Source organism: Coffea arabica, chromosome 5e, assembly GCF_036785885.1.
Source record: "Coffea arabica cultivar ET-39 chromosome 5e, Coffea Arabica ET-39 HiFi, whole genome shotgun sequence".
Lineage (NCBI taxonomy): Eukaryota > Viridiplantae > Streptophyta > Magnoliopsida > Gentianales > Rubiaceae > Coffea > Coffea arabica.
In genome coordinates, this window is record NC_092318.1 from 53,667,743 (window position 1) to 53,691,639 (window position 23,897).

Genomic DNA, 23,897 nt, shown 5'->3' on the forward strand with positions numbered 1-23,897 from the left:
ATCCTATTTACACTAAAAAAAAAAAAAGAACATACTACAAGATGTTTTCAATAAGTTTGGAACTACTACAGACGGGATGCATGCATTTCGGAAAACAACTTCAGTAAGTTTGAAAGGGAAGTTGTTTTCCATAAGATGAGGGAAAATATTTTACATAGGAAAATGTTTTCAGTAACTTTTGTGCAACCAAACACGGGAAATTAGGAAAATATTTTCCCGGAAAACATTTTCACCTGAAACAAACGGACCCTTAATGTCACTTCTTTTAAAATCCACACGGATAGGTTGAGAGAGATGGTTAGCGACTTGGCGCATAGGTTGCCTGGCAATGACTTTCTGGAAAGTTAGAAGCCGACTTTCCCTTTCTGCTTTCATGCATAAAAATCCCAGCATTGTTTTTTTCTTTTTCATTATTTTGACGTGACCTTTCCGATTTAATGAAAAACCCGTCAATGAAATTGTTAACTATAGACAGGCCTTGATTACTCAACATTGTGTTCTTGAGATAAAAGCCTTAATTTGGTGCCACTTATTTGCTTTATTCCATAATGGGGTGAATTTAGTACACCAGATTGTCCTCCTAATCACTAATTATATCGCATTCAACATATTATTACATTTATTGCTATATCGTTGGACAATGTAATTCATAGTCTCGGGTATGAATCATTGTTGATTTTGCGGATTAATTTTGTCGAAGCCATTTTGTTCGGTATACGTGAGCCTATTATCTACTTTTTTGGTAGAGGCTGATCGTCAAGAAAGAAATTTCTCTTAGGTACGTTGCAGCCTTCGTTCAGCTCCTGCGTCCACTAGGAAGAGCCCAATGCGATTCAGTGATGGGCCTAGTCCCTGAAATTTCTAAAATCAGGAAGGTGGAGCGAGTATTCTCGACGGCCAAATTATTGGGCCTAATTAATCTCCAAAGTCCAAACCGCAAACCCTCAAGTAGTAAAGAATATTATTTGTTTTGTTCAATTCCCCACAAACTGAGCGAGAGTCTACCGCAGTCGACTCCAATTCCCATCCGCCAGGTATGGCCACGGCCAATCTTTTGTCCGCCACAGGAAAAGTCTGAAGTAACGAGCGTTATGATAACGAAACTGTTTTTACCTGATATAACAGGTAAAAACACTTTTAGCGACCATTTGATTACCTGTTATACTGGTCATCTAAATAAAATAGTACCTAAAAATATGGTTAGTAAGTTTTACATTAAAAATAGTAAGTTAACTCAAGAAATTAGTAACTTTTATGTCTCAAAAAGTAAATTTGAAGAAATATGGAACTTACTTTTTTTTTGAAGTAGATAACTACTCTATATCTAAAACTTACTTTTTGGAGAGTAAGTTTAGTTCAAATAATAGTAAGTTTTTATAGACTAATAGTAAATATTGTTGATAGAATAGTAAATTTGGGTTAATCATCAAAACTTACTAGTTTATGGCATAAATTTACTATTTTACTTAAAGAAACTTATATGGAACAAGTATTAGGAAGTTTATTTGAAATAATGCTAAGATTTTTTATTAATAATTGAAACTTAGTATTATAGTTAGTAATTACTCGTAATGTAAATGTATGATACACAATTGTACGTATCATTTATAAATGTTATATGTTTTAAGCATTTTAAATAAACTATGAAAACTTTTTTTTTGCATATGACCTTATAAAATATGTAAGAATAATTTGTCATATTATAAATTTTGAATTATTTTTGAATTTGTAAAAGGTTAAAAAGTTTGGATGACAGTAAAAAAAAATCTTTTGAGTTATATATAGAATTGCACTTATCTATACATCACAATTTCCATATATGGACACCGATGAATATAATAAAATGGTACGCAATTTTCATATATTAATGCCTATGAATTTAATAAAATGGTAAAATCTTAATAAATTTATTTTCTGGGTCACAAGTATAAAAATTAAAGTTGTATTAACATAGAATAATCTTTGAAAATTATAGTAAAATTACCCATATGTTAAGTTTTGTGACTTTCAAACATACTTTGTATCATTTACATTATGGATTTGTATCCATATGTTTTCTATCAAACTCTTTTTTTATTGGCAAATGGTAAGTAAATTATTATAAAAGGGCATTTTATAATAATCATAATTTTTAATAGATGAATTTTATGTAAACTGTTAAAATTATGAATTCACAAACGACTAAATCTGACTACTTTATGACACATATTAGTCTAAATGACTAAAAAATTACTGTAATCATGTACACGTTGATTGTTGAATTGAAATTTCTTTTATTACTAGTACAAGTTCTTCTAATCAAAGCAAAATAAAATCAAATATCTTTTCCTTTTGTATGCAATAGTTATGCTTAATAGAAAATTATTAAACCATTTTTACAGTACATAATTTCTCCTAAAATTTGTAACATTTACCATGACCTCTAACCTTGACATTGTTATTTAATTTACCTTCTAAATTTAATTTAATTTTCTTATATTAATTGTTATACTAAATTTATAATTTTTGTTATTATATTATTTCTCATTTTGTTTAGGCTTTTACTCTTATTATTTCTTGTGTCTCAGATGTAAATTTATTAAAACTTTATCATCTTATTATATTCATAGGTGTTAATTTATAAAAATTTTGATATATAAACAAGTAATATTCTATATATAACTAGGAAGATTTGTTGTTATTATTATCCAAACTTTCAAACTTTTCAAAAATTGAAAATAATTAAAAACTTATAATACGACAAAATTTTATTACATATTTTACGAGATTATGTGAAAAGTCAAACTTTTTTCCATAGTATTTTAAAATATGTAAATAAATTTTTTTAAATGTTAACTATAATCTTGTATTATACAGGTATATTATGAGTACTTACTAACTAAGGTACTAAAAATTAATCATTAATAAAACATCTTATCGTTATTTCAAATAAATTCCCTAACACTAGTTTGAAATATGTTTTAAAGTAAAATAGTACATGTGTCTCATAAATCAGTAAATTTTGATTATTAATCAATTTTACCATGTTATCAGTAAGAATTACAATTTATGTATTAAAACTTACTATTACATGAATTAAACTTACACTATAAAAAGTAAGTTTGGGATATAAAGTAGTAATTTATTTATTTAAAAAGTAAGTTTAATAGTTATTCCAATTTACATTTTGAAGTATAAAAGTTACTAATTTATTACTGTTAACTTACTATTTTAGATGGAAAACTTACTTTCTTATTTTTAAGTGTTATCCTATTTAGGTGGATAGGCCTATCAAATAATCAAATGGCCGCTAAAAGTAAATAAAAAATAAATCGAAAATGGTCATATAAGTGTTATCCTATTTATGTTTCAAAAAGTAAATCGAAATAAAAATGAAAGTTACTTTTTTTAAAAATTAAATTACTACTCTACATTCGAAACTTAGTTTTGTGGGGAGTAAGTTTAGTTCAAGTAATAGTAAGTTTTTATAGATTAATAGTAAATCTTGTTGAAAGAATAATAATTTGGTTAATCATCAAAACTTACTAGTTTGTGGCATAAATTTACTATATTACTTAAAGAAACTTATATGAAACAAGTATTAAGAAGTTTATTTAAACTAGTGCTAAGATTTTTTTATTAATGGTTGAAACTTAATATTATAGTTAGTAGTTGTTGGTAACATAAATGTATAATAATGATTGTATGTTTCATTCATAAATGTTTTGCGTTTTAAGCATTTTAATAAATGTATGCATCATTTATAAATGTTATGTGTTTTAATAAATTTATTTTCTAGGTCACAAGTATAAAAGGTAAAGTGATCGTATCTAATGTAGCGTAATCTTTTAAAATTATAGTAAATTTACCCATATATTAAGTTTCGTGAGTTTCAAATATATTTCGTATCATTCACAATATGAATTTACATGCACATTTTTTATGAAACTTGCTTTTAATTGGCAAATAGTATGTAAATTATTATAAAATGTCATTTTTTGATAATCATAATTTTTATAGGTGAATGGAATAGGTGCAAGATCTTGATACTGTACTACAACACAAATTTGGGGATAAGTACAAGTTTCAGGCATCGTCATTTGAATTTGACGAATCTCCTAACATTCCTAAACAACCGAATGGGTAACTTTCATTAATGACGTTTTAAAGCCTAAAAAACCGTGTGCTGAGTATTGTATAACATGAGTATTTGAGTTGCTTTTCGAGTTCTGCTCATCAAGTAAGCCAGTCCAATTTGAAGTAAACAGCAAAATCTACATGCACAAGACATTTGATATGAAATTGGTATTTCAAAATAGGAGAAAACGGCTCATTTTGAGCATCAGAATCAATCTAACTTTTAATAATTGATACTTACGCATCAAAATTAAGCTGGCAGGACACTAGATATAGCTATCTAAGCATGACAAGATTACATGGCCAAGAACTGAATTTAGAGCACAAAGACTTTGGCTTCAGAAATCTGAAGCAATCAAAAGGCAAGTAACTTGATTTGAGAATTTGATCACCAGCATCAAGGGCTCTGATATCACTATCAAAAGCTTCAGTTTGGATTGACATTTCTGGTTTACAAACCCAAGAGCACTTGGATGCTAACAATATCTGAAATTTGATCACCAAACTTTTTTCCAAGCAAGCTGAAATTATTCACATTAAAACAAGTAAACACCAGAAATTGCAAACTAAGGAGATTATGTTCAGATTTACAATCAAAACGCATTAAACTACCTTCGAAGAAACTTAAATCATCCTAAAAGCTTTGAGCAAAGACGTGCAAAAACATTTGTACTCTCTCAAGAATAAAATTCCTTAATGGTCTTGGCTGAAATCTGGTTCATTCACTACAAAACCATCACAAGATTTGTATTAAAAAAAGGCCACAACAACACATAATCATAGCAAATAAATAACATAAAACTTAGGCGTGAAGAAGGAAAAATGTACCTGAATAGTTTTCATCTCCTAACAAGCTAGTGTTTTGTACATGACTTTGGATTAATGAAGGATTGCATGCCCACATTAATGCCTATACAAATGCAAATAGAGCACCATTATATTTCATGCCTTCACACAAAAATAAATAAAAGCAAGCTATACATATTACCTGATCAGGAGGAATGATCTGAAACCAATTACTATCCATTAATTCCTTATTGCATCCATGCTGTGAATCTGATTGCAATAGGCCATCGGATGAGCCTATCAGATTCAAATTTACATTCTCAACATTATTGGGTGCCCCAACATGATCATAATTGTGAGTTTCATATGCATCTGTGCACACTTTAGTACATTTTCGTCTATCATGTCCAAATGACCTGCGGGAAAAAAATTGCCAAGCACAATCCATAAACAATAAGATTGAATTTATAAAGGCGTATATGAAGTATACATATATAACTAACATTTTTGGCCTTCTAACATAAAGCCAATGAGTGGATGAAATTTAGCATTGCTCATTCATATCTGGTTTTGCAAAGCTATTCTAACCGTAGAATAAGTCAATTTTAAGAGTAGGTGATTACTTGCAATTTTTGCATCGTCTTCGCTTTCGCTTGTGAGTGGACTGTTTTGCCTTTTGTCCCTTTGTAGCAACAACAATTGGACCAAGAGAAAGTATGGACCAAAGTGGAAACCTTTGCCTGGGAATTCAATCGTATCGTTGGAATTGAGAACTAAATAAGAAGAAGACATATGACTTTAAAGAGATAGGTGATACCCGAAAGTGTTTCAGGAACCCAAAACCGTTTTCAGCAACCCAAAATCATTTTTAGAAACCCGGTGATTTTTTCACTTAAATATGTAAATTTTTTACTTTTAGTATTAGTAAGTTTAGTTTAAACATAAGTAAATTTTGTCAAATAATAAGTAAATTAAATTACTCAAAGTGTAAATTTCTATTTCTGACTAAAACTTATCTTTCAGGCTTATACTTACTAGTTTGAATTAAAAACTTACTTATCTTCTCGACTTGGCAACCCGTTTCTTTTCTAGGTATTTTATGATTAGAACTCCATTCTCTCTATATTACAAACCATCATCAAACTAATTGAAAACCTCAATTCTCATATAAACCATTCATCTGAATTTTGTTCCAATCAACCCATTCAACAGATTTATGTTCCAGTCTAATCGTTATGATATAGCAATGGCATTAACAAGCTATTTTGACTCTCCCGGTAAGGGTTTACGTATTAGTAATTTTTTAGGAGGAAGATGAGTTATTCACATGTCCAAAATATCGAAACAACCAGCATAATCTAATCCTTAGTTCAATGAAAGTCACAAATTTGCGGGTAGGTAGATTAGATTATGTTGAATGCCTTTGGCTCTTTACAATGAAATTCAAAATTTTTTCTCATGACAGAGCAAAGACGGTGATATAATTGATTGTGTCTATATGTATCAACAACCAGCATTTGACAATCCTTTGCTCAAAGACCACTGGATTCCGCAGGTTTGCCCCATGCAACACCATTCAAAAGAAAAATAAACAAAAAAATGCAAAAATATGAAGTATGTATAACACCATAATTGATTGATGGTCGGAAACTGTTCTATGAATTTTCTCTCCTTTCCTGACTGAAGAAGAGGGAAGATGTGATTCTACAAAATCTACATGTATCATAGGATGGTAATAAGAATTGCTTCTGCAACACAGATTTACAAGAGTAATAATGGCCAAATTTCCGTGGCATTGCAGACGTTACAATGGAGTAAAAAATTCAAGAGGCTGATAATAAATTTCCATAGAAACAACAGATTCGCAACAATGATTCTAGATCAGTTCAGTTCAATAACATATGCTCCATCAAGCGTATCAACTTAGAATTCCAAAACGGGAGAAACCTCTCTTGCCTGAAGAATTCAAGTTATAAAGCTCATATTGAGTTACTAATATATTAGTAATTCTCACCCGCACAGAGTAGCAATCACAACATACAAATTTCTCTTTGACATTTCACCAAACATCTTATATGCATTCACAAATTAATCACATTTAACTTAAACGCCTGGTCTCAAGTCCTTTCCTAGATGTTTCACATGGCTATTAAACATATTAATCAAAACTACAACCATTTCCTAGATGTTTCAACTGACATTTTCAGCCCCAAAATTGCAATAAAATTTTCAAATTCTCAGCCTTGATTTCCCAAGAAAATCTTGACAAACAAAACAAATGAAATATAAATAAATTACAGCAATATAATCAAACGATTTCAAGAGAACATGATGATCTAACATCGTCACTGCTAATTTTCATATGCTCTTTGGCTGGCTACCACCGTCGCTAACCCTTTTGTTGTGTTTGCATATGGCAGCACTCAAACCCAACCGAACGATGAGAAAGGATAGAAGCAAAGTGTGAACTAAAGATGAAAATTTTGAAGTGAGAAGATTTATTCAATTGTAACAAAGAGAAAGTGTGGATCAAAGTGGAAACCTTTGCCTGGGAATTCAATCGTATCATTGGAACTGGGAACTGAATAAGAAGAAGGTAGATAACTTTAAAGAGAAAGGTGATACCCAAAACGGTTTTCAGGAACCCAAAACCGTTTTTTTACTTAAATATGTACATTTTTTACTTTCAGTATTGGTAAGTTTAATTTAAACATAAGTAAATTTTGTCAAATAATAAGTAAATTAAATTACTCAAAGTGTAAATTTCTATTTCTGACTAAATCTTATCTTTCAGGCATATACTTACTAGTTTTAATTAAAAACTTACTAAAGTTAATATTAATTATTTTAATATAATATTTAAAAAGTCACTAAAAGATTTGATCTGTCACTAAAGGTAATAGAAACCTATAATAGCAGGTTTCCCTAATATCGTTACCATAACTATAGGCACTGTAGCACTGTCCATTTGTTTTGTTCAATTCCCCACAAACTGAGCGAGAGTCTACCGCAGTCGACTCCAATTCCCATCCGGCAGGTATGGCCACGGCCAATCTTTTGTCCGCCACAGTAACTCCATCCCTCATCCACTTGCACAAACCACCGTTATACTCCACCATCTTCTCATCATCTTCTTCCAATCCCAGAATCCCGTCACAGCTGTCAATTTTCCACCTTACTAGCCCCTCAAAAAGATCAAATTTTTCCAGAAGAAACCTCGTAATAGTTCAATCTAAAGGCAGCAACTCAGCTGATGCCCCTGACCGTTTAATCTCCGCCATCTGTTACTTCTTCCCCTTCTTTGATGGCATCCAGTATGGAAAGTATGTCATCACACAATTTGCACCGGTTCAAGCTCTCGTTCAGCCTTTGGTCCCAGCTATAAAGGTCTTTAAAGGCTTCCCTTTGAATGGGTTCTTGGTTTTCTTGACCCTTTATTTTGTGGTTGTTAGGAATTCTAATTTTAGTAGATATGTGAGGTTCAATACAATGCAGGCTATTGTTCTTGATGTGCTCTTGATTTTCCCTGATCTTCTGGAGAGGACCTTCAATCCAAGAGATGGGGTGGGGTTGGATTTACTGATGAGCTTTGACAGCACTGTGTTTTTGTACCTTTTAGTTTGCTTGATTTATGGTTCCTCTTCTTGCTTGCTTGGTCAGCTCCCAAGATTGCCCCTTGTTGCTGAGGCTGCTGATAGGCAAGTTTTGTGAACTCGTAGCTCATTTGCTTACCTATAAATGATGCTGTAATTATTTTCTCTGCCATTACGTTAGGACATCTTATCGATGCTTTAGTTATTAGTGTAAAAGAAGAATCTTTACTCTGTTTTGTTCTTCATTTCGACGATTCATTTGATAATTAGAATGTCGCCCCTTTTTGTTTCCTGATACTGGCAGTTAATAACAGTTGCCCTGATTCATAGCTCTTGATGTTGTTGTTGCTGCTTAATTGGTTCTGTAACAGGGGTTGAGTTCTGTCTCTTTTGGGATTCATCTAAATTGCGTTATGAAATTTATGTTCCTAGAATAAATGGTGCAATATTTGCTCGCTGCTTTCATTTGCTGCATAAACGATCCTGCATCGCTGGATTTGTTCCTGCATAAATAATCTTCGTTCCATCTTCATATCACAAAACTAATTTCTGTAATGACCAATGGGTGTCAGTGACCTGCGCACTATTAGTTACTTGGCCAAATGACTTATGGTTTGCTGAGAACTGTGATATGTTAGACTCGAATTGCGATTCCAGAAGTTCGAGCAATGTCTGCTGTGCGTCATTTGTTATGAAATTGCATGGAATGAGCCATAGGAATTCCTATGAGCATCTTTGGTGTAAGAACTATAGAAATAGATCTAGCATTTGGGGGTCCAATAAGGACTGAATATCAAATTTCAAGTGTGTGTAATTGTGTCTAGTATCTTCATTTGAGGTACTTTGCTCTCATTGATTGTTCTGATAACCAAGTCTTCCACAAAGGTTGATGTTCACCAGAAAAAACCCTATCTTCCCATAAAAGATCAGTTGTACCTCCTATATTTCAAGTAATTTAGAGAATTGTAGCCTTTCATGTTAACAGATGCTGAGCCTGCTTTTGCAAATAGCCAGAGAACCCCATTATTTTATCATTTAGCTTCAGAAGTTGGATTGTGTTTCGATTGATTTCTTTTCTCTCTTCATGTTATATCATGATAGTGCTCTCTGTTTATGAAGCTTCTTAATATGGCGTTGTCGATGTCAGAATTCCCACTGCAAGGACTCTGTTGCTTTTTAGTTTTCTTTGACTTGATTCCGGCATAGCATGAAACCAAACACAAAGAAAGAAATAGTTTCTGTTTGAAAACAAAAGGAGACAATGAGAATTTGTTGCTTGACGAAGGTTAAAGATTTTACTAAATTCTAGGACCTATACACTCCCCTCTTTCCCCAAACACACTTCCCTCTTTCCCCACTGCAAAGAAAAAGGGAAAAAATAAAGAAAAGAAAAGGAAAGAAAGAAGGAAAGTAAGGAATTTTCATTGCTATACCCGTTTCCTGTTGTTGTTCATGAGTTCATGGGATGAAATATGTATAAAATTGTGCATTTTGCTACTGAATGAAATAGAGGGTCGTAACTTGAAAATACTCTATGAACGGTCCTAAATGTGAGTATGATAGATGCACTATCAGATTGTTTCAGATTTTGGAAGCTGTACAGATCAACAGCTTTCTGTGGTTGTGAACTGTGATGGCTGATCCGTTCAGAACCAACAGATGCACTTAATAATTTATGAACCTCGCCTTCCCTAGTTCCCTGATGCAGTTGCTAACCACTGGGCTTTTATCTAGCCCCCAAGAGGGGCCGCTTAGTTTTAGAGCCCTGACCCGCACTAGTGGCCTTTATCCAGTGGCCAGGGGAAACGTAGTGTTGGCTTCCACAAAAAGTTCCAAGCCCAAGGGGTGCAGTTGTGTAACAGGTCTGGACCCCAGATTCCACATGGCCCTCAAAATACCCCAAGTAGTATAGTTGACGTGGAGAAAAGAAATAGATTCTTGTGATTTGCTTATTTTCAACTATGGAGACGAAATTCATTCTGAACATGAAGTGTCCTTGTAATGAATTTGAGTTTGGCGAATGCAAAGGCGTTTCTGTATTAATTATTTGGCCTTAGGATTCCCCTAAAAGATGTAGGTCAATGGAATTCTGTGATTTCTTGTTGCTGACATTTAAAGCACAATCTTGGTAAGAATAGCAGGGAATGACTTGTGGATTATTTCGAGAACTGAAACTGATACATTATCGAAATAATGATTGAAAAAACAGAGAGAGAGAGAGATGGGGGGCTCCTAGTCCTAGGGAGGAAAGGCCTCTGCGCTGCTGATGCACCACGAACCCAAGATGTCAGCGAAGTTATGGATATGCAGGTGGTGCCACAGGTTTTTCTTACTTTGGGATGGGGCGGACTTTTTTGAGCAGAGGGAAATGCTTTTCTTGGTGAAGATGAATTCATTCTGCTGAATTTCAAGAAAACTAACACCTAGTATTAGAGCATTAAGCTTCCCAGAATCACGTCCTAAGAGTTTGATTTTTTTCTCTTTGGAGTTGAGATACCAAGTGTTTCCACGAACAGTTTTTTCCACCGGGTACCAACTGCCAAGAACAGTTGTTTTAAAATTTGCCTATTCGGGAAAGAGGGACCTGAAAGAGAGTAAATTGGTTGGTTGGTTGGTATTCTTTACAGTAGTATTTATTAGTAGTCATCAGGACATGAGAGGAGCATGATGAAGGCTCTGTAGTGCAGGGAAAAACGCTTGCTCCCCTGCTCTATGGCACAACTCCTCGTCCACCAAATTACTCTTGCGTTCTGATTTGAGGCTGTACTTGTTCAAAAATCTTCTGCTGCTGCTTTTTTTTTTCTTCTTCTTTAACGTTAAACCTGTCAACATACTTCGAAGGAATCAAAGCAGAAGGGGGGCAAAAAAGGTCAAATGGCCGACGTCCATTTCTAACCACTCCATTGGATAAATACGCCTTGGCAGTTGTTTACAAGGTATCTAGTAGCATTTTGATTCCATTATCGTACTCATCTCATGCGGCCACTGCTTTTACTTTGGAGTCTAGCTCACTCTAGAACGTTGCCAGTAGCTGTATGTAACTAATTGATTAGTCATCATCAAGTATGTATATATATATATATATATATATAAATAAAGAAAAGGTTTGATGTCCGATTAGATTAAGATAAATGGAAATACGTCCAGCCCACGATTGCCTTCTCTCTTACGTGAAACTACCAGTCAATAAGATTAGCTGTAAGTGATAATAATAAAATGATCCCAATGGAATGGGCCAATAATTTGATGGTATGCTTCAAGAGAATAGTTGCAACTTCAACTGCCAGATGACTAGAGAAGAAAAGGTTCAGAAAAATCGTAACCGTCGGTGAAGAACCTTGTACAACACAGCACCAAATTTGTCGGTGGATGACTGGCCACAACGAGAAGGAGAAACCCACCCGCATTCTATTTTTTTCTCCACCAGTACCTGCCTCTCCGCCTGCGGCTATGACAGCTGCCATCGATACGATGCACGAAGGATGGGCCAGGAGCTGGCGGTGGGCCCCCACAGCGACACCTTTGGTTACTAGTATATATATATATATATAGCCACCGGGGCGACTCTCTGGTGGTCCCCGTCGACAGTGACCGGAGATCGCCTACGGGAATTGTGGCATTTTTTTTTCTTTTATTTTTTTAGCAAGGGATTGTGGAAAGAAGAAGATTTCAATTCAAGATCTTTAATTTTTAGAGAAGCAGATTTGAATTTGAAATCTTTAATTTTTGAAAAGGAGATTTGAATGGAAAGGTTTCAATGGGCTGATGAAGTTTTTAATTAAGCGTAATTATGCAAAAAATGTGATTGGTCTAAGATACTAGCTTCTAGAAGAGACCAATGAACAGTCACGATTTTATGCAAAACGTGATTGGTGATAGCATAGTCAATTTGGAAGAGACCAATGACTAATCACGATTTTATGCAAAACGTGATTGGTCTAAGATAGCGCGGTTAATTTGGGAGAGACCAATGAACAATCATGATTCTCTTTCATGATGTACGCATAAAGATGATGAAATTTTGAGGATGAACCGCATAGGCGTCCAATGACACGTGAGATTATTAACAACTTTTCTACACAATGCTCGTCCAATCATAAGTGATTATTAACAGCTTTTCTACACAATGCCCATCATCTCTTCACCATCTAGCCGAAACTTATGCCTATTATTTAGCTCGTTGTGTCAAACGAGCATTCTTTTTCATATAGATTAGGAAGGTCCCGTTGTTTAGTTTTGTTAGCAAGCTAATGAGAGAGATTGCTCCAAAGAGTATCTCCACCCAATTCAATTGTCACCAAATTCAAAGCCCAAGTCACCTTCCTTGTTCACTGGTCAATTCACTTCCATCACCAGACACTCGTCCAAGGCTGCGTCAGTGGATTTCGAATTTCTCTCATCTTTATAACCCTTTAGTATATCTAGTCTTTAATAATAATAATAATATTATTATTTTAAGCAATACAGGGGTGAGTTTTAAGAAGGGAGAAGAGGAAAGGAAGATTTAAATTCAAATTGTCTAATTTCTGAATTTCTACCCGTGTAACAAGTCCCCTTATTGATTAGGAAAGAAAAGATTTGTCAGCACATTTTTAAAAAAAAAAATTTTGGGAGCGAAACTAGTCCTCTTATTTAACAAAATTTTAGTACTATGTGGTGTTTTATTTTACCAGCGCAAAGTAAAAGCTAACAAGGAAAACAAATTTTCACCGTATAGTTCCTAAGAAAGAAAAAATACAACAGGTAAGCAAGCAGAAATAAGAAATGGCTACTAAGGGTGCATTTGATAAAATTGAAGTCTGAAAATTGAAGTCAGAATCTATTAAGTTATTGAATTCTTAAGTATTAAATCTCATACATTTTTAAGTACATATAACATTTAGTGATACGTGAATAGTTTATCACTTAATTTTGAGAACAAGTTTTGTTTAGAAAATTCAGTGACAGTTAGACCATGTTTGATAATCCAATTCAACACTTAAACTTAATGGATTTAGATCTTAACATATATTAGACCGTTTGATATTCAAAAATTGAATATTTGAATTAATTAAGAGGCACCTAATTTCCTAGGCAAAACTGATCCCAAAATTAAGTGATAAACTATTCATTTATTATTGAATGTGATATGCACTCAAATGTATTAAATTTAATACTTAACAATTCAATAACTTAGTGGGATTCAGATTTTAGATTTAAAATTTCAGTTTTATCAAAGGCTCCTTTAATTAATTCATACGTTCAATTTTTGGTTATCAAACGATCTGAATATATTAAAATTTGAATTTATTAAATTTAAGTGCTGAACTGAATTATTAAACCGGCCTAATTTTGTGCAGGATTTTACTGACACACAGGAAGGAGATTAGGGAGCGCGCTTACTTGTATGATAAAAAGTGACGAGCTCATAGAATTTGTAGGACCGAAAGGAGCGGAGCATACTTGTCTAGTACTAATGGTTAAATAAAGCATAATAGAGGATGCAAAGCTGGGCATATTCTAAGCTTGCAAATCGGTCTTTGGTGCTGCCCCCTCTTTTATTTATTGTTTTTCTGCCTTGATTGCTGGTAGATTGATGCGTCCACCACGTGATCGGTTTCTTCAGTATTCTTCACGTTCACCAATACTCATAGTACAAAGGGATAATTTCAGAAACCTCCCTTGAGGTTTCGTGAAATATCACCTAGTTCTGCCAAACTTTTCAAAATCTCACTTAACACCCTTGAAGTGATAGTAGGGCCATATACTAATATCAAAGGTGATGAATTGTCAATAATACCCTCATATTTAAATTTTCTGAACTTGTTTTTCTTTCTCTAAATTTCTTACTTTTCTTTAACAATATCTATACAAACATACATACATACATATATATATATATGTATAATTGAATCGCAAATGTCAATGAAATATTCAATGCATTTGGAGAAGAATAGCTGCAGGTTTTTTTTATTTTTTTTCCTTTTTTGGTGTTTCACAACTTTATTTATATATTTATTTATTTATTCCTATCCATGTAGAGCGCAAGAGAAATAAAATAATTGAAACTCTAAATAGTTTTTCAAATTCTGCTTTTTTCTATAATAAAATTTTCATATTTCACATCCATAAAAAGAAGTCTGTCTATTTTGAGTAAATTTTTTGTATGATATTGAAGTTAAATTTCATCTATTAGTAAGTTTTTTTTGCTCAAATGTATGATTTTACATGCTAATTACCTTCAACACTATGAAGGGTTCTATTTGTAAAAATGGTTTAAAAAATAGTATTTGCTTTTATTATCTCTTCCTACTGTAGAAGTGATTATTGACTGTAACATAAAATCTTACCAATTTTCATCTCCTAACTTTTAAGATGGTTTCAGTTTAGTACTTTTTTTCCTTGTTTTGTAAAATGTTCATTTTTTGATAGTCTAAGGGTATTAAAGGCACTAAAATAATCTCTCTCCTCAAGCATGAATTTTTTAATATTACTTTTGGTTAGAAGGGCTTCCAATGTTACCAAAATGTCAATTCAAGGGGTGCTAAGTGAGATTTTGAAAATCTCAAAGGAGCTAGGTGATATTTCATAAAACCTCATATCCCTAGTACAAAACTTAGGATAAGAAATGCCACGAGTAAAGGAAAAATTTGCTCACCTTAATTTTCTTCATATCAACTCTCTCAACTCTCATCGTCGCATTCTTATTAGGCTAATTATAATTTTCTTTACATCCAATTACACACTCTTGAAGCGTAGAGTATTGTATATAGGGTTTCAGTATAATAAATAGTACATGTGCCATGTTAATGCCCAATTTGTATACCAACGAAGAAAATGTGTGAAATTGCTAGTAGATTGTTCTATTAGTCAGTTTCGCAGAAATATTAATTACCATCTATTCCTGAAGTAACTCAAAGCACACTTTGTACCTATTTTTTGATCCATAATTTTATTAACGGAAATGATGATATTAGGACTTCTCAAAAAACCTCACACAACTCCTTAAATTTCAATTAATGCAAAAGAAGGGAACGAGTGCTTGAGATATTTTTAAAGAGTGCTGATGTCATTTTCCTTTTTTGATTACTCGCTTACACCCTGTTCAACAACTAAGAAGCCTGAAAAGTTAGGCCTTGTTTGCAAATGGAATTTTTACAAAAAAAAAAAAACTCTACATTTTTGTTTTTCAAAAATATATTTTTTAATTATTTTTTTATTTTACATGTATTAAATCGTTATAATACAAATTCTACAAAAATTTCAAAAAATTACAATCCAAACACAACCTAAGGTTGTGTTTGGATTGCATTTTCCATGATTTTTCATGGAAAAATTACTGTAGCGATTTGATGTATGTGAGGGAAAAAGATAATAGAAAAATGTGATCACGAAAAACAACGTAATTTTCCGACGAAAAATCGCAATCGCCCGTTACTTTGGTCCAGTTTGGACACAGCAGCCCTATTGTGAAGACATCAGTAATTCCAGCAAGTAACGAAGGCCAATTCAGTAAACAAAACAGCAACTCCAGATCTCCAGCTTACTAATCGTAGTTAGTAGGAATTACTTCCCCTTGACTCTTCCTTCCTCACCTCAACTGTACACGGGACACACCGAACACACTTGCCTCTCTCCCTCTCACTCACTCACTAGAAAAAGGCCCTAAAACTAAAAGAACCCCCGAAAACATCCGCAGCCGCATAGTCCCATACGTTTCCGCCTCTCAAATTCTACTCCCATTTTCTATCTCCACCACAAAATGCAGCTAACTCCAGCGGCCACGGTGGCCGCTGCAGCGGTGGTTTTTTCCTTGGCACTAATACTCCTACCTTCCCCATCTGAAGCTCACAACATTACTAAGATTTTAGCAGAGTTCCCAGAATTCTCCACGTTCAACCATTTCTTAACCACAACCCACCTCGCTAACGACATTAACAACCGAGAGACCATCACTGTCTGCGCCGTCGACAATGCCGGCATGGCAGATCTACTCGGCAAACACTTGTCCATCTTCGCCTTAAAAAATGTCCTCTCCCTCCACGTCCTTCTCGACTATTTCGGCGCCAAGAAGCTTCACGATATCACCAACGGAACCGCCTTGGCTGCCACCATGTACCAAGCCACCGGCAGCGCTCCCGGCTCCTCCGGCTTCGTCAACATTACTGACCTTAAGGGCGGTAAAGTTGGCTTCGGCGCCGTCGACAATGGCGGAATCGACGCCACATTTGTGAAATCTGTCAAGGAAATTCCTTACAACATTTCCGTAATTCAGATCAGTAAGATCTTGCCGTCTCCCGACGCCGAAGCTCCCACTCCTGGGCCCAGCCAGATGAACATCACGGGTATCATGTCAGCTCACGGCTGTAAAGTTTTCGCCGAGACTTTATTAGCTTCTCCAGCTGAGCAGACATTCGACAGCAGTGTTGACGGTGGGTTAACGATTTTTTGCCCGGGTGACGCTGCAATGAAGAGCTTTTTACCGAAATTCAAAAACTTAACGGCGGACGGTAAACAGTCGTTACTCGAGTTTCACGGCGTTCCGATTTACGAGCCCGAGTCATCTTTGAAATCCAATAACGGCCCTATTAACACGTTAGCCACTGACGGCGCTAAAAAGTTCGGCCTCGTTGTGCAAAATGACGGCCAGCAGGTGACGCTGAAGACGCCAGTCGTGACGGCGAGGATAACGTCGACGATATTCGATGAACAGCCGTTGGCTATATTTGAGCTGGATAAGGTCTTGTTGCCCAGGGAGTTGTTCAAGGGTTCTCTGGCTCCGACTCCGGCACCGGCGCCGGCACCGGAACCGGTGGCTGATGCTCCCGAGCCTTCGAAGAAGCACAAGTCGCCGCCTGCACCGCCTGCCGCAGATTCTCCTGCAGACGGCCCTGCTGCGGATCAAACAGCAGCGGACAGTAACGGTGCCGTTAGATTTGACGGTGGAAGATTTGCAACTGTTTGTTTCAGTCTGTGGCTCATTATTTTACTTCTCTAAGATTTTCCCCTTTTCTTTTATGTTTTTTGACACCTCTTTCTTTCAAAGGGGGTCAAATAATTAAGGGCGTGTTTGGCTAGGGGTAGTAATTTATTTGTATTTAAATACGTTAGTTTGAGGGTCCTTATTTATTAGTATGAGTGTGCATTTTGTTATTTCCACTTTTTTTTATTTTTTCCTTTTTCGGGTGAGGATCGTTTGATGTATTTTAGTGGTGCCTGAGCGGAATGAGGATTTTGTGTGGTTGTCATGCGGTTATTGTACTACAATTCTGGCATTTGCCAGTTTTTAGTCAAAGATGACACACTCCAATTCTTTTACACACCCTATCGTTTCGACAAAAAAAAAAAAAAAAATTTCTTTTTGTACATAAGAAAATTTTTTTTCATCTTTTTTCTTTTGGGTGGTAGAAAAGAATCAAGAGTTTCTCGTATCATTTATGTGCTAGCCTGATTACATCTAAACCACGTCAAATAGAGCATATTTTAAGTAACATCTGTTCAGTCTGAACTTTGGAATTATGGCATAAGAACCAATGATGAAATACAAAAAAGTGCGAACTCATCTTAAGACCTTGCAATAATGTTCCATGTAACTAGGGCACACGAGCTACCCATCTGGGCATTAAACAAAGGGTCGATTTTATACATACTGAAACAGAAATTCATCTGTGCAGGCAAAGGAGGCTATTAGGCAACAGCTTTTTTGTCCTAAACTGTTCATCAACCTCAAGCAGACAAATTATTCATGTAGGACTTATTTGAAATATGTTGCAATCACATCTGCAATACTGCTAAAGACTCGCTCCATCAACGGAATGTAGTATATTTGAGTACCAAAAGTTGGACGCTCTAAATGAGTTGCTCAAGCAATTCATGCACTCAATCAAATACTTTAATTACCTTATTAATTCATCATCCCTCATAGACAGTGAGGTGAGTCGTCGTACAAAAATCAAAAAAATTATTACAGATAATCATAGTTACAGCAGAATATTCACAGCTCTCCTCCCCTGCTTAACATTTTTGGCATTGATTCAGTTAAGACTAAAGATCCTGCGGTTCAGATCCTGCTTGTTCACATACAAATAGCTTATTGAATCACCGAAGATGGATGTGATCGGCCGCGGAGTAAATCCGGCGTAGCTTCCATCTAATTTTGCTAAACACAAGTCGTTAATGTACTTGTAGAGGCTGTGTTTCTGAGTAAAAGGCTGAGCTGCATACTCTTCCAACGGCATCCACTGGTCAAAGAAGTATTTTGCAACATATAAGCCAATAATGCTAATCAGATTCGAATTAAGCAATGAATGCTATTGAAGAATCCAGCTATGAGGAACACTGAAGAAGCAATTCCTGTGTACCTGGGCGGCCTCAATTTCAAGATCTTGCTTTTGGATTTTATATGATAAAGGGCGCAGCATGCACAAGAACAACAAGTCTGACTTGCCAAAGAGTGCCTTGTGCATTTGCCTATCATCATCAGTTAAAAGTCAGGGTTAACATGAAAGACATCATCAGTCATCATACCAATGAACTAAAAAATGTAATTTTCCATTAGACTTATCTTTGGACATGGTTTTACCACAATCCAATAGATTCGTTCTAGAATAAACTCAGGCCCTATTTGATAATCCAGTTCAGTACTTAAACTTAATGGATTCAGATCTTAACATATTTAGACCGTTTGATAACCAAAAATTGAACATCTGAATTAATTAAGTGGCACCGAATTTCCTAGACAAAACTTACTCTCAAAATTAAGTGATAAACTATTCACTTATCAATGAATGCGATGTACACTCAAATGTATTAGATTTAATACTTAATAATTCAATAACTTAATGGATTTAGACTTCAGATTTCAAACTTTCAGCTTTCAGATTTCAGTTTTATCAAACGCACCCTCAGAAACATAGAGACTGCCCTATAATCCCACTAAGTAAAAACAAATTTCACTTGGCTTAATCCAATTCCCCAAATTCCCTCAATTCTGAAACTTCCAAGGCTAATCAGAATTGGACCTCAAAATCACTTCAAAGACTTCCATGATCCAATTACAGATGACAAATATTATTTTCCACTCTTCAATATATATAACTGGATGACAAGTTTATACATGCACAACATGGAGTGGAATTCAGATTGAATAAACACAACTGAGATGTTATGCAAAAGTGGCACCTGAATGCTAGTAATTCCACAAATTCTGTGTCAACCTACAATAGGAAAAACCCAGGAGTCTTACAAAGATACCAGAAAGGGTGTAACAGAGGAATATACATTCAGGTTTTCTGTATATCTATCTATATTATGAAAATCATTACTTACTCCTGTTTCTTCTTTTACTTCTCTTATTGCACCAGCAAATATATCCTCACCCTGAAAGTTAAAGAGCCTCAATATATGTAACATAAGAAAGACCTGCTAGAACCTTCAGCTAATAGAAACTTCAGGACATTAAACCTATTTGTGGGTTAGATGAATTATCTGGATCAGGGGGTATAATTGCATAATCTTTTGGTGAAGCCAAACGTACCTGTTCAATGACTCCTGTGGGAATCTTCCATATCCCCTTCCCCTTCAATTTTCCATTCTTTTCCTGGACAACAAGCAACTGGAGAAAAAATACAGAGACTCAGGGAGAGAAATGAGTAGAAGTTTAATATTATGGATCAATCTAGTGGATCGGAGTTATTGGTGATCAGTGTATACTTCACTAGGAGTAATAAATAATGAAGAACAAGAGATACACACGGCACAGAAAAGCATGAAACCCAAGTGTCAGATTTGGCACAATCTAGTCTATGGTAATGGAAACAAGGTCCTGGCCATATAAAGTGGCACAATCCACTGGTTGCTTTAGGCAACAAATATCTTTTTGATTTATCCTGAAAACCAACTACTTAACATTTTATGTGCAGCTTAACTCATTTGTAAGACTGGGGCATTTGGCAGTCACTCAACCTGTAAACCTTTAAATTAGGGGAATGAATACGAATAAAAAGAGCTACAAGTTCTTGACTAAAGTGTTAATCCTTTAAGAGTTTTTTTAACGGGTGCCCAATGGGTACTTGTTAACACACTTGACATTCACCTAACCTATCATGTATATACACATAGTAACACTCATAGATACATAACTAATTTAAGCGCTAGCAGAGGTGGAAACTTCAACATACCTCCCTTTTATCATTTACAATAATAGCCCCAATACTAACGCGGTGCGTAGCATTTGCTGGGATAGTACTATCAATTACAGGAATCCAATTGACAAGCATCAGGTAATCAGGCTCAGCATGGTGATACCAAAATCCTTCCTGCTACAGACATCGCAGGTTAGTAGGCAATATTCCTACAAAATGTACAACTCATAGCATCAAGTTAAACCATCAAAGATCTATACAGGTAATGAGAAGAGTACCTTAACTGCAGTTTCAACAAGATTTACAAGTCCAATGGGAATTTTGATCCAAACGCCCTTCTTCCCCTGCAATTCAATCTTGTCAAACACTAGTATTTACTAAGACAAGAAGATTGCAAGGTTGAGTAGTGGATGAGATGAGGCCATCATCAAGTATCAACACATTATAATGCAACTCTGATCATATATCATAGGTTGACTTTTCATACATTTAAAATCGTCATTATAATTTTAAACTTGTTTATATCTTTCTCTACAGTAATTAATGCGATATATTTCGATTGAATAACTATTTACAGTTCCAAGCAGGCAGAGGGATAGCTGATATTACTTCAACTGAAAACTGATGAATTCAACTAACAATTCCATCAATGTCTTCTACAAAATATCACTTCTAAGAACTTCAACTTTCTACAGTAAAAGCGGAACTTGTCCACACCCAGACATTATTCTACAAAAATAGGAGAAGTATCCCCTTGAAAATTAATATACTTGTGCAATCATCATTAGTTCAACCTATAACCTCACTCCTGCAGATTCATTTGGGCCTTGTGAACAAAACAAGTTCAAGAATCAACTAACATAATACCTAAAGAATTGTCCTACACTAACTTCCAGTCAGATAATACCTGAAGCTTCCACTGAAATAGCGAAGCTCTGAGCCTGGAACGGAAGTTATTGGGGTCCATAGGCTCCTTCAACTCCACTATGACCCCTCCATGGTCATCGTTAAATGCAGGAAGCAACTCATCCTTTCTCACACCATTTACAACAAACACCTCCTCCATTAAACCTCAGGACAACCCCTGCTCAAATGCAAAAATTCACCACTGAGTAGCCTGTGTATTAAATTAAGTTAAAGAACACACAAACAGCAGATAAACATAGTACTAATGTAAAGATGGTGACTTTGCCCATGTTTCTTAGTAAAAATCTAATCTTTATCATCATATCAGGTAAAGATAAACACACCAATAGTGGGAGCAAAAAAAAAAAAAATCCCAGTAAAGAATGGAGACCCTTCATTTTCACGTTCTATAGGACGTTGTCAACCACCTAAATCTTAACCTGCTTCACAAATTATACCAAATGGACAAAGAAAATAAGCAGATGATAAATGGGTACCTTCTACAATGTTTTCGGAGAAAGAAACAAACAAGTTAATTTGAGAGTTGAAGTGAAAGCTGAAGGAACTAGCAAAAGGATCTTGTCTAATTGGAGAATAATGGTATGATGCGGAGATGGTTGAAGTTGCGGCAAAACAAAAGGGTCGTATTTATACAGAGGAAGGTTGAAATGGTGGATGGTTAATGACGTAAATTTACTTGGATTTTAGGAACATAATCAAGATCTCAATATATTGATGACATCACATTGGACCCGATCCTGTGCAATAAAGAGATGTATAATATTATGATACATAAATTCAATATGAATTTTTTTATTTATAAAGCAAACTTTAATCTCTTAAATTTCTTTTACATAATGATTGTCATATTAATAGTCATAATGCTTAGTGTTAGTTATGTTGAAAGTGAATATTTAAAGCAAAGCATGTTTTTGAGACAACTAATTACAAGCATATAACCACTATTGGCCACCGCTATCTTAGTGAGGTGGGAAGTCAAGGGTTCAAATTATGTCTCCTACCAATTGTCACTGTATGTGACTTGCGAGTTAAATGGTTTAAATTCATACAGGTGCGTAGTACACAAATAAGTTAGACTACTAGGAGTTTATCGGAAAAAAAAAATTATAAGCATATGTTTTGGTAGTTAAAATAAAAGTAATTCCTATAAAGATAAAATTGAAAGTTCAAAAAATAACAGATATTTACAACAAATCCCTCTGTTTTCCCTCCTACTAAAAGGCTAAATAGTAGAAACCGCAAATAACTTCTTTTTGTTTTTTGTTTAACAACACAAAAGAAAAAAATCACATTGCACAACCTTATAAAACCTTTTAATAAATGTTCTTTATTCTTCGTTATAAATTTTTCTTTTAATTTACACACACATAGGCCGTACATTTGCCACTAATTCTAACGAAGACCAAGTGCCCACAAGCGGTTTGTCCAACAAAATTAATAAGTTAAGTTTCATGTCCAGTTACGTAACGGATGGGTGAATAAATGTAACCTTAATTACAAGTAACCCCTCATGTGGATATGATTGGTTGCGTATTTCGTGCCATTTGTGTATTTGTCCAAAACAAAAGAAGCTTTTTATTTTATATTCTGGTACAGTAATTTTGAATTTGTGTGAAAGATTAAATGGTCAGTGTCATGATTAGATTTCAGTTCTTGAGGAAACTGGGAACTAACCTGCTGGATAAAATCAAAAGTTAAGCGAAGATTGTGCTCTCAAATGTTAGCGTTCGTGGGGACATGATGTACAGTTTTGAACGTGGCATTGACTTTTTGTTTATTGCTTGTTGACGGGCTATTTGGCTCAATTCGATGCCTTTTGAGCGGCAAAAAAAAAAAGGTTGAGCGAATGTCGTCGAAGATTTCTTTTATATTATGGTATTGACATTCAATCACATTATGAGTTTCATAATCATAAATAAAAGTAAAGTCACATGTTTGATGATGCAACTTCTTCTTTTTTTTTTTTTTGCCAAAAAACAATTTTGTTAGATGATGCATAATCTACAGATAAACCTATTAGAAGTTGGTCTATGTCAATATTTTTTATTTATAAAAAAATTGTCCTCAATAAATGTGGGTATAACTATTTATGAGAGATTATGGGCACTCAAATCATATTAATTATTCAATTAACCAATTCTATAAATTTTTTTTTTTTGCTGACGGAGTGGGTGTCCGGGTCAATTCTTACGGGGTCCGACTAATCCCACTTCGGTCCGGGAGGAGAGGCCCATCCCCCCGAACATGTTAACCAAGGGACCCGAACCCTTGCGGGCACTGGACACCAGGTCCTAAGGAGGTTTACTGAGATCAACCGAGATGCCCATGAGGACATTAACCAATTCTATAGTTG

General features: G+C 34.7%; 4 protein-coding genes across 9 annotated transcripts; 2 read left to right on the top strand and 2 right to left on the bottom strand.

Moving 5' to 3' along the window:
• Positions 1–4,009: 4,009 nt before the first annotated feature.
• Positions 4,010–7,874, bottom strand: LOC140006782 (uncharacterized). 3 transcript variants are annotated; one of them, XR_011814616.1, is made up of 6 exons: positions 5,526–7,074; positions 5,105–5,318; positions 4,945–5,026; positions 4,729–4,841; positions 4,358–4,637; positions 4,010–4,253 (listed from the first exon to the last, which is right to left on the bottom strand). XR_011814616.1 is itself a non-coding variant. In XM_072049369.1 (6 exons), coding segments are annotated over exons 1-5 (447 nt in total). In that variant the 5' UTR covers positions 7,246–7,874; the 3' UTR covers positions 4,361–4,637; positions 4,729–4,809. The 3 variants fall into 3 exon arrangements, 1 of the variants encoding a protein (XP_071905470.1); XM_072049369.1 differs by lacking the exon at positions 4,010–4,253 and adding an exon at positions 7,244–7,874 and having other exon boundaries at positions 4,361–4,637; positions 5,526–5,642; XR_011814617.1 differs by lacking the exon at positions 4,945–5,026 and having other exon boundaries at positions 5,526–7,073.
• Positions 7,858–8,827, top strand: LOC113689891 (protein TIC 20-v, chloroplastic-like). Its single transcript, XM_027207694.2, has 2 exons — positions 7,858–8,289; positions 8,398–8,827. Exons 1-2 carry the CDS (start codon positions 7,942–7,944, stop codon positions 8,611–8,613), a joined length of 564 nt encoding a protein of 187 aa, XP_027063495.1. The 5' UTR covers positions 7,858–7,941; the 3' UTR covers positions 8,614–8,827.
• A 7,228-nt stretch (positions 8,828–16,055) lies between these two features.
• On the top strand, positions 16,056–17,794 carry LOC113688103 (fasciclin-like arabinogalactan protein 1). Its single transcript, XM_027205768.2, has one exon. The coding sequence runs from the start codon at positions 16,237–16,239 to the stop codon at positions 17,470–17,472; it is 1,236 nt and encodes a 411-aa protein (XP_027061569.1). The 5' UTR covers positions 16,056–16,236; the 3' UTR covers positions 17,473–17,794.
• Positions 17,795–18,344: 550 nt separating this feature from the next.
• Positions 18,345–22,185, bottom strand: LOC113743332 (nudix hydrolase 10-like). 4 transcript variants are annotated; one of them, XM_027271311.2, is made up of 9 exons: positions 22,021–22,185; positions 21,525–21,734; positions 20,896–20,961; positions 20,654–20,794; positions 20,011–20,088; positions 19,803–19,853; positions 19,656–19,690; positions 18,836–18,944; positions 18,345–18,715 (listed from the first exon to the last, which is right to left on the bottom strand). In XM_027271311.2, the coding sequence occupies exons 2-9, from the start codon at positions 21,681–21,683 to the stop codon at positions 18,509–18,511; spliced, it is 846 nt and encodes a 281-aa protein (XP_027127112.1). In that variant the 5' UTR covers positions 21,684–21,734; positions 22,021–22,185; the 3' UTR covers positions 18,345–18,508. The 4 variants fall into 4 exon arrangements, with proteins under 4 accessions (XP_027127112.1, XP_027127111.1, XP_027127115.1 ...); XM_027271310.2 differs by having other exon boundaries at positions 21,525–21,701; positions 22,021–22,183; XM_027271314.2 differs by having other exon boundaries at positions 20,654–20,791; positions 22,021–22,183.
• Positions 22,186–23,897: the final 1,712 nt, after the last annotated feature.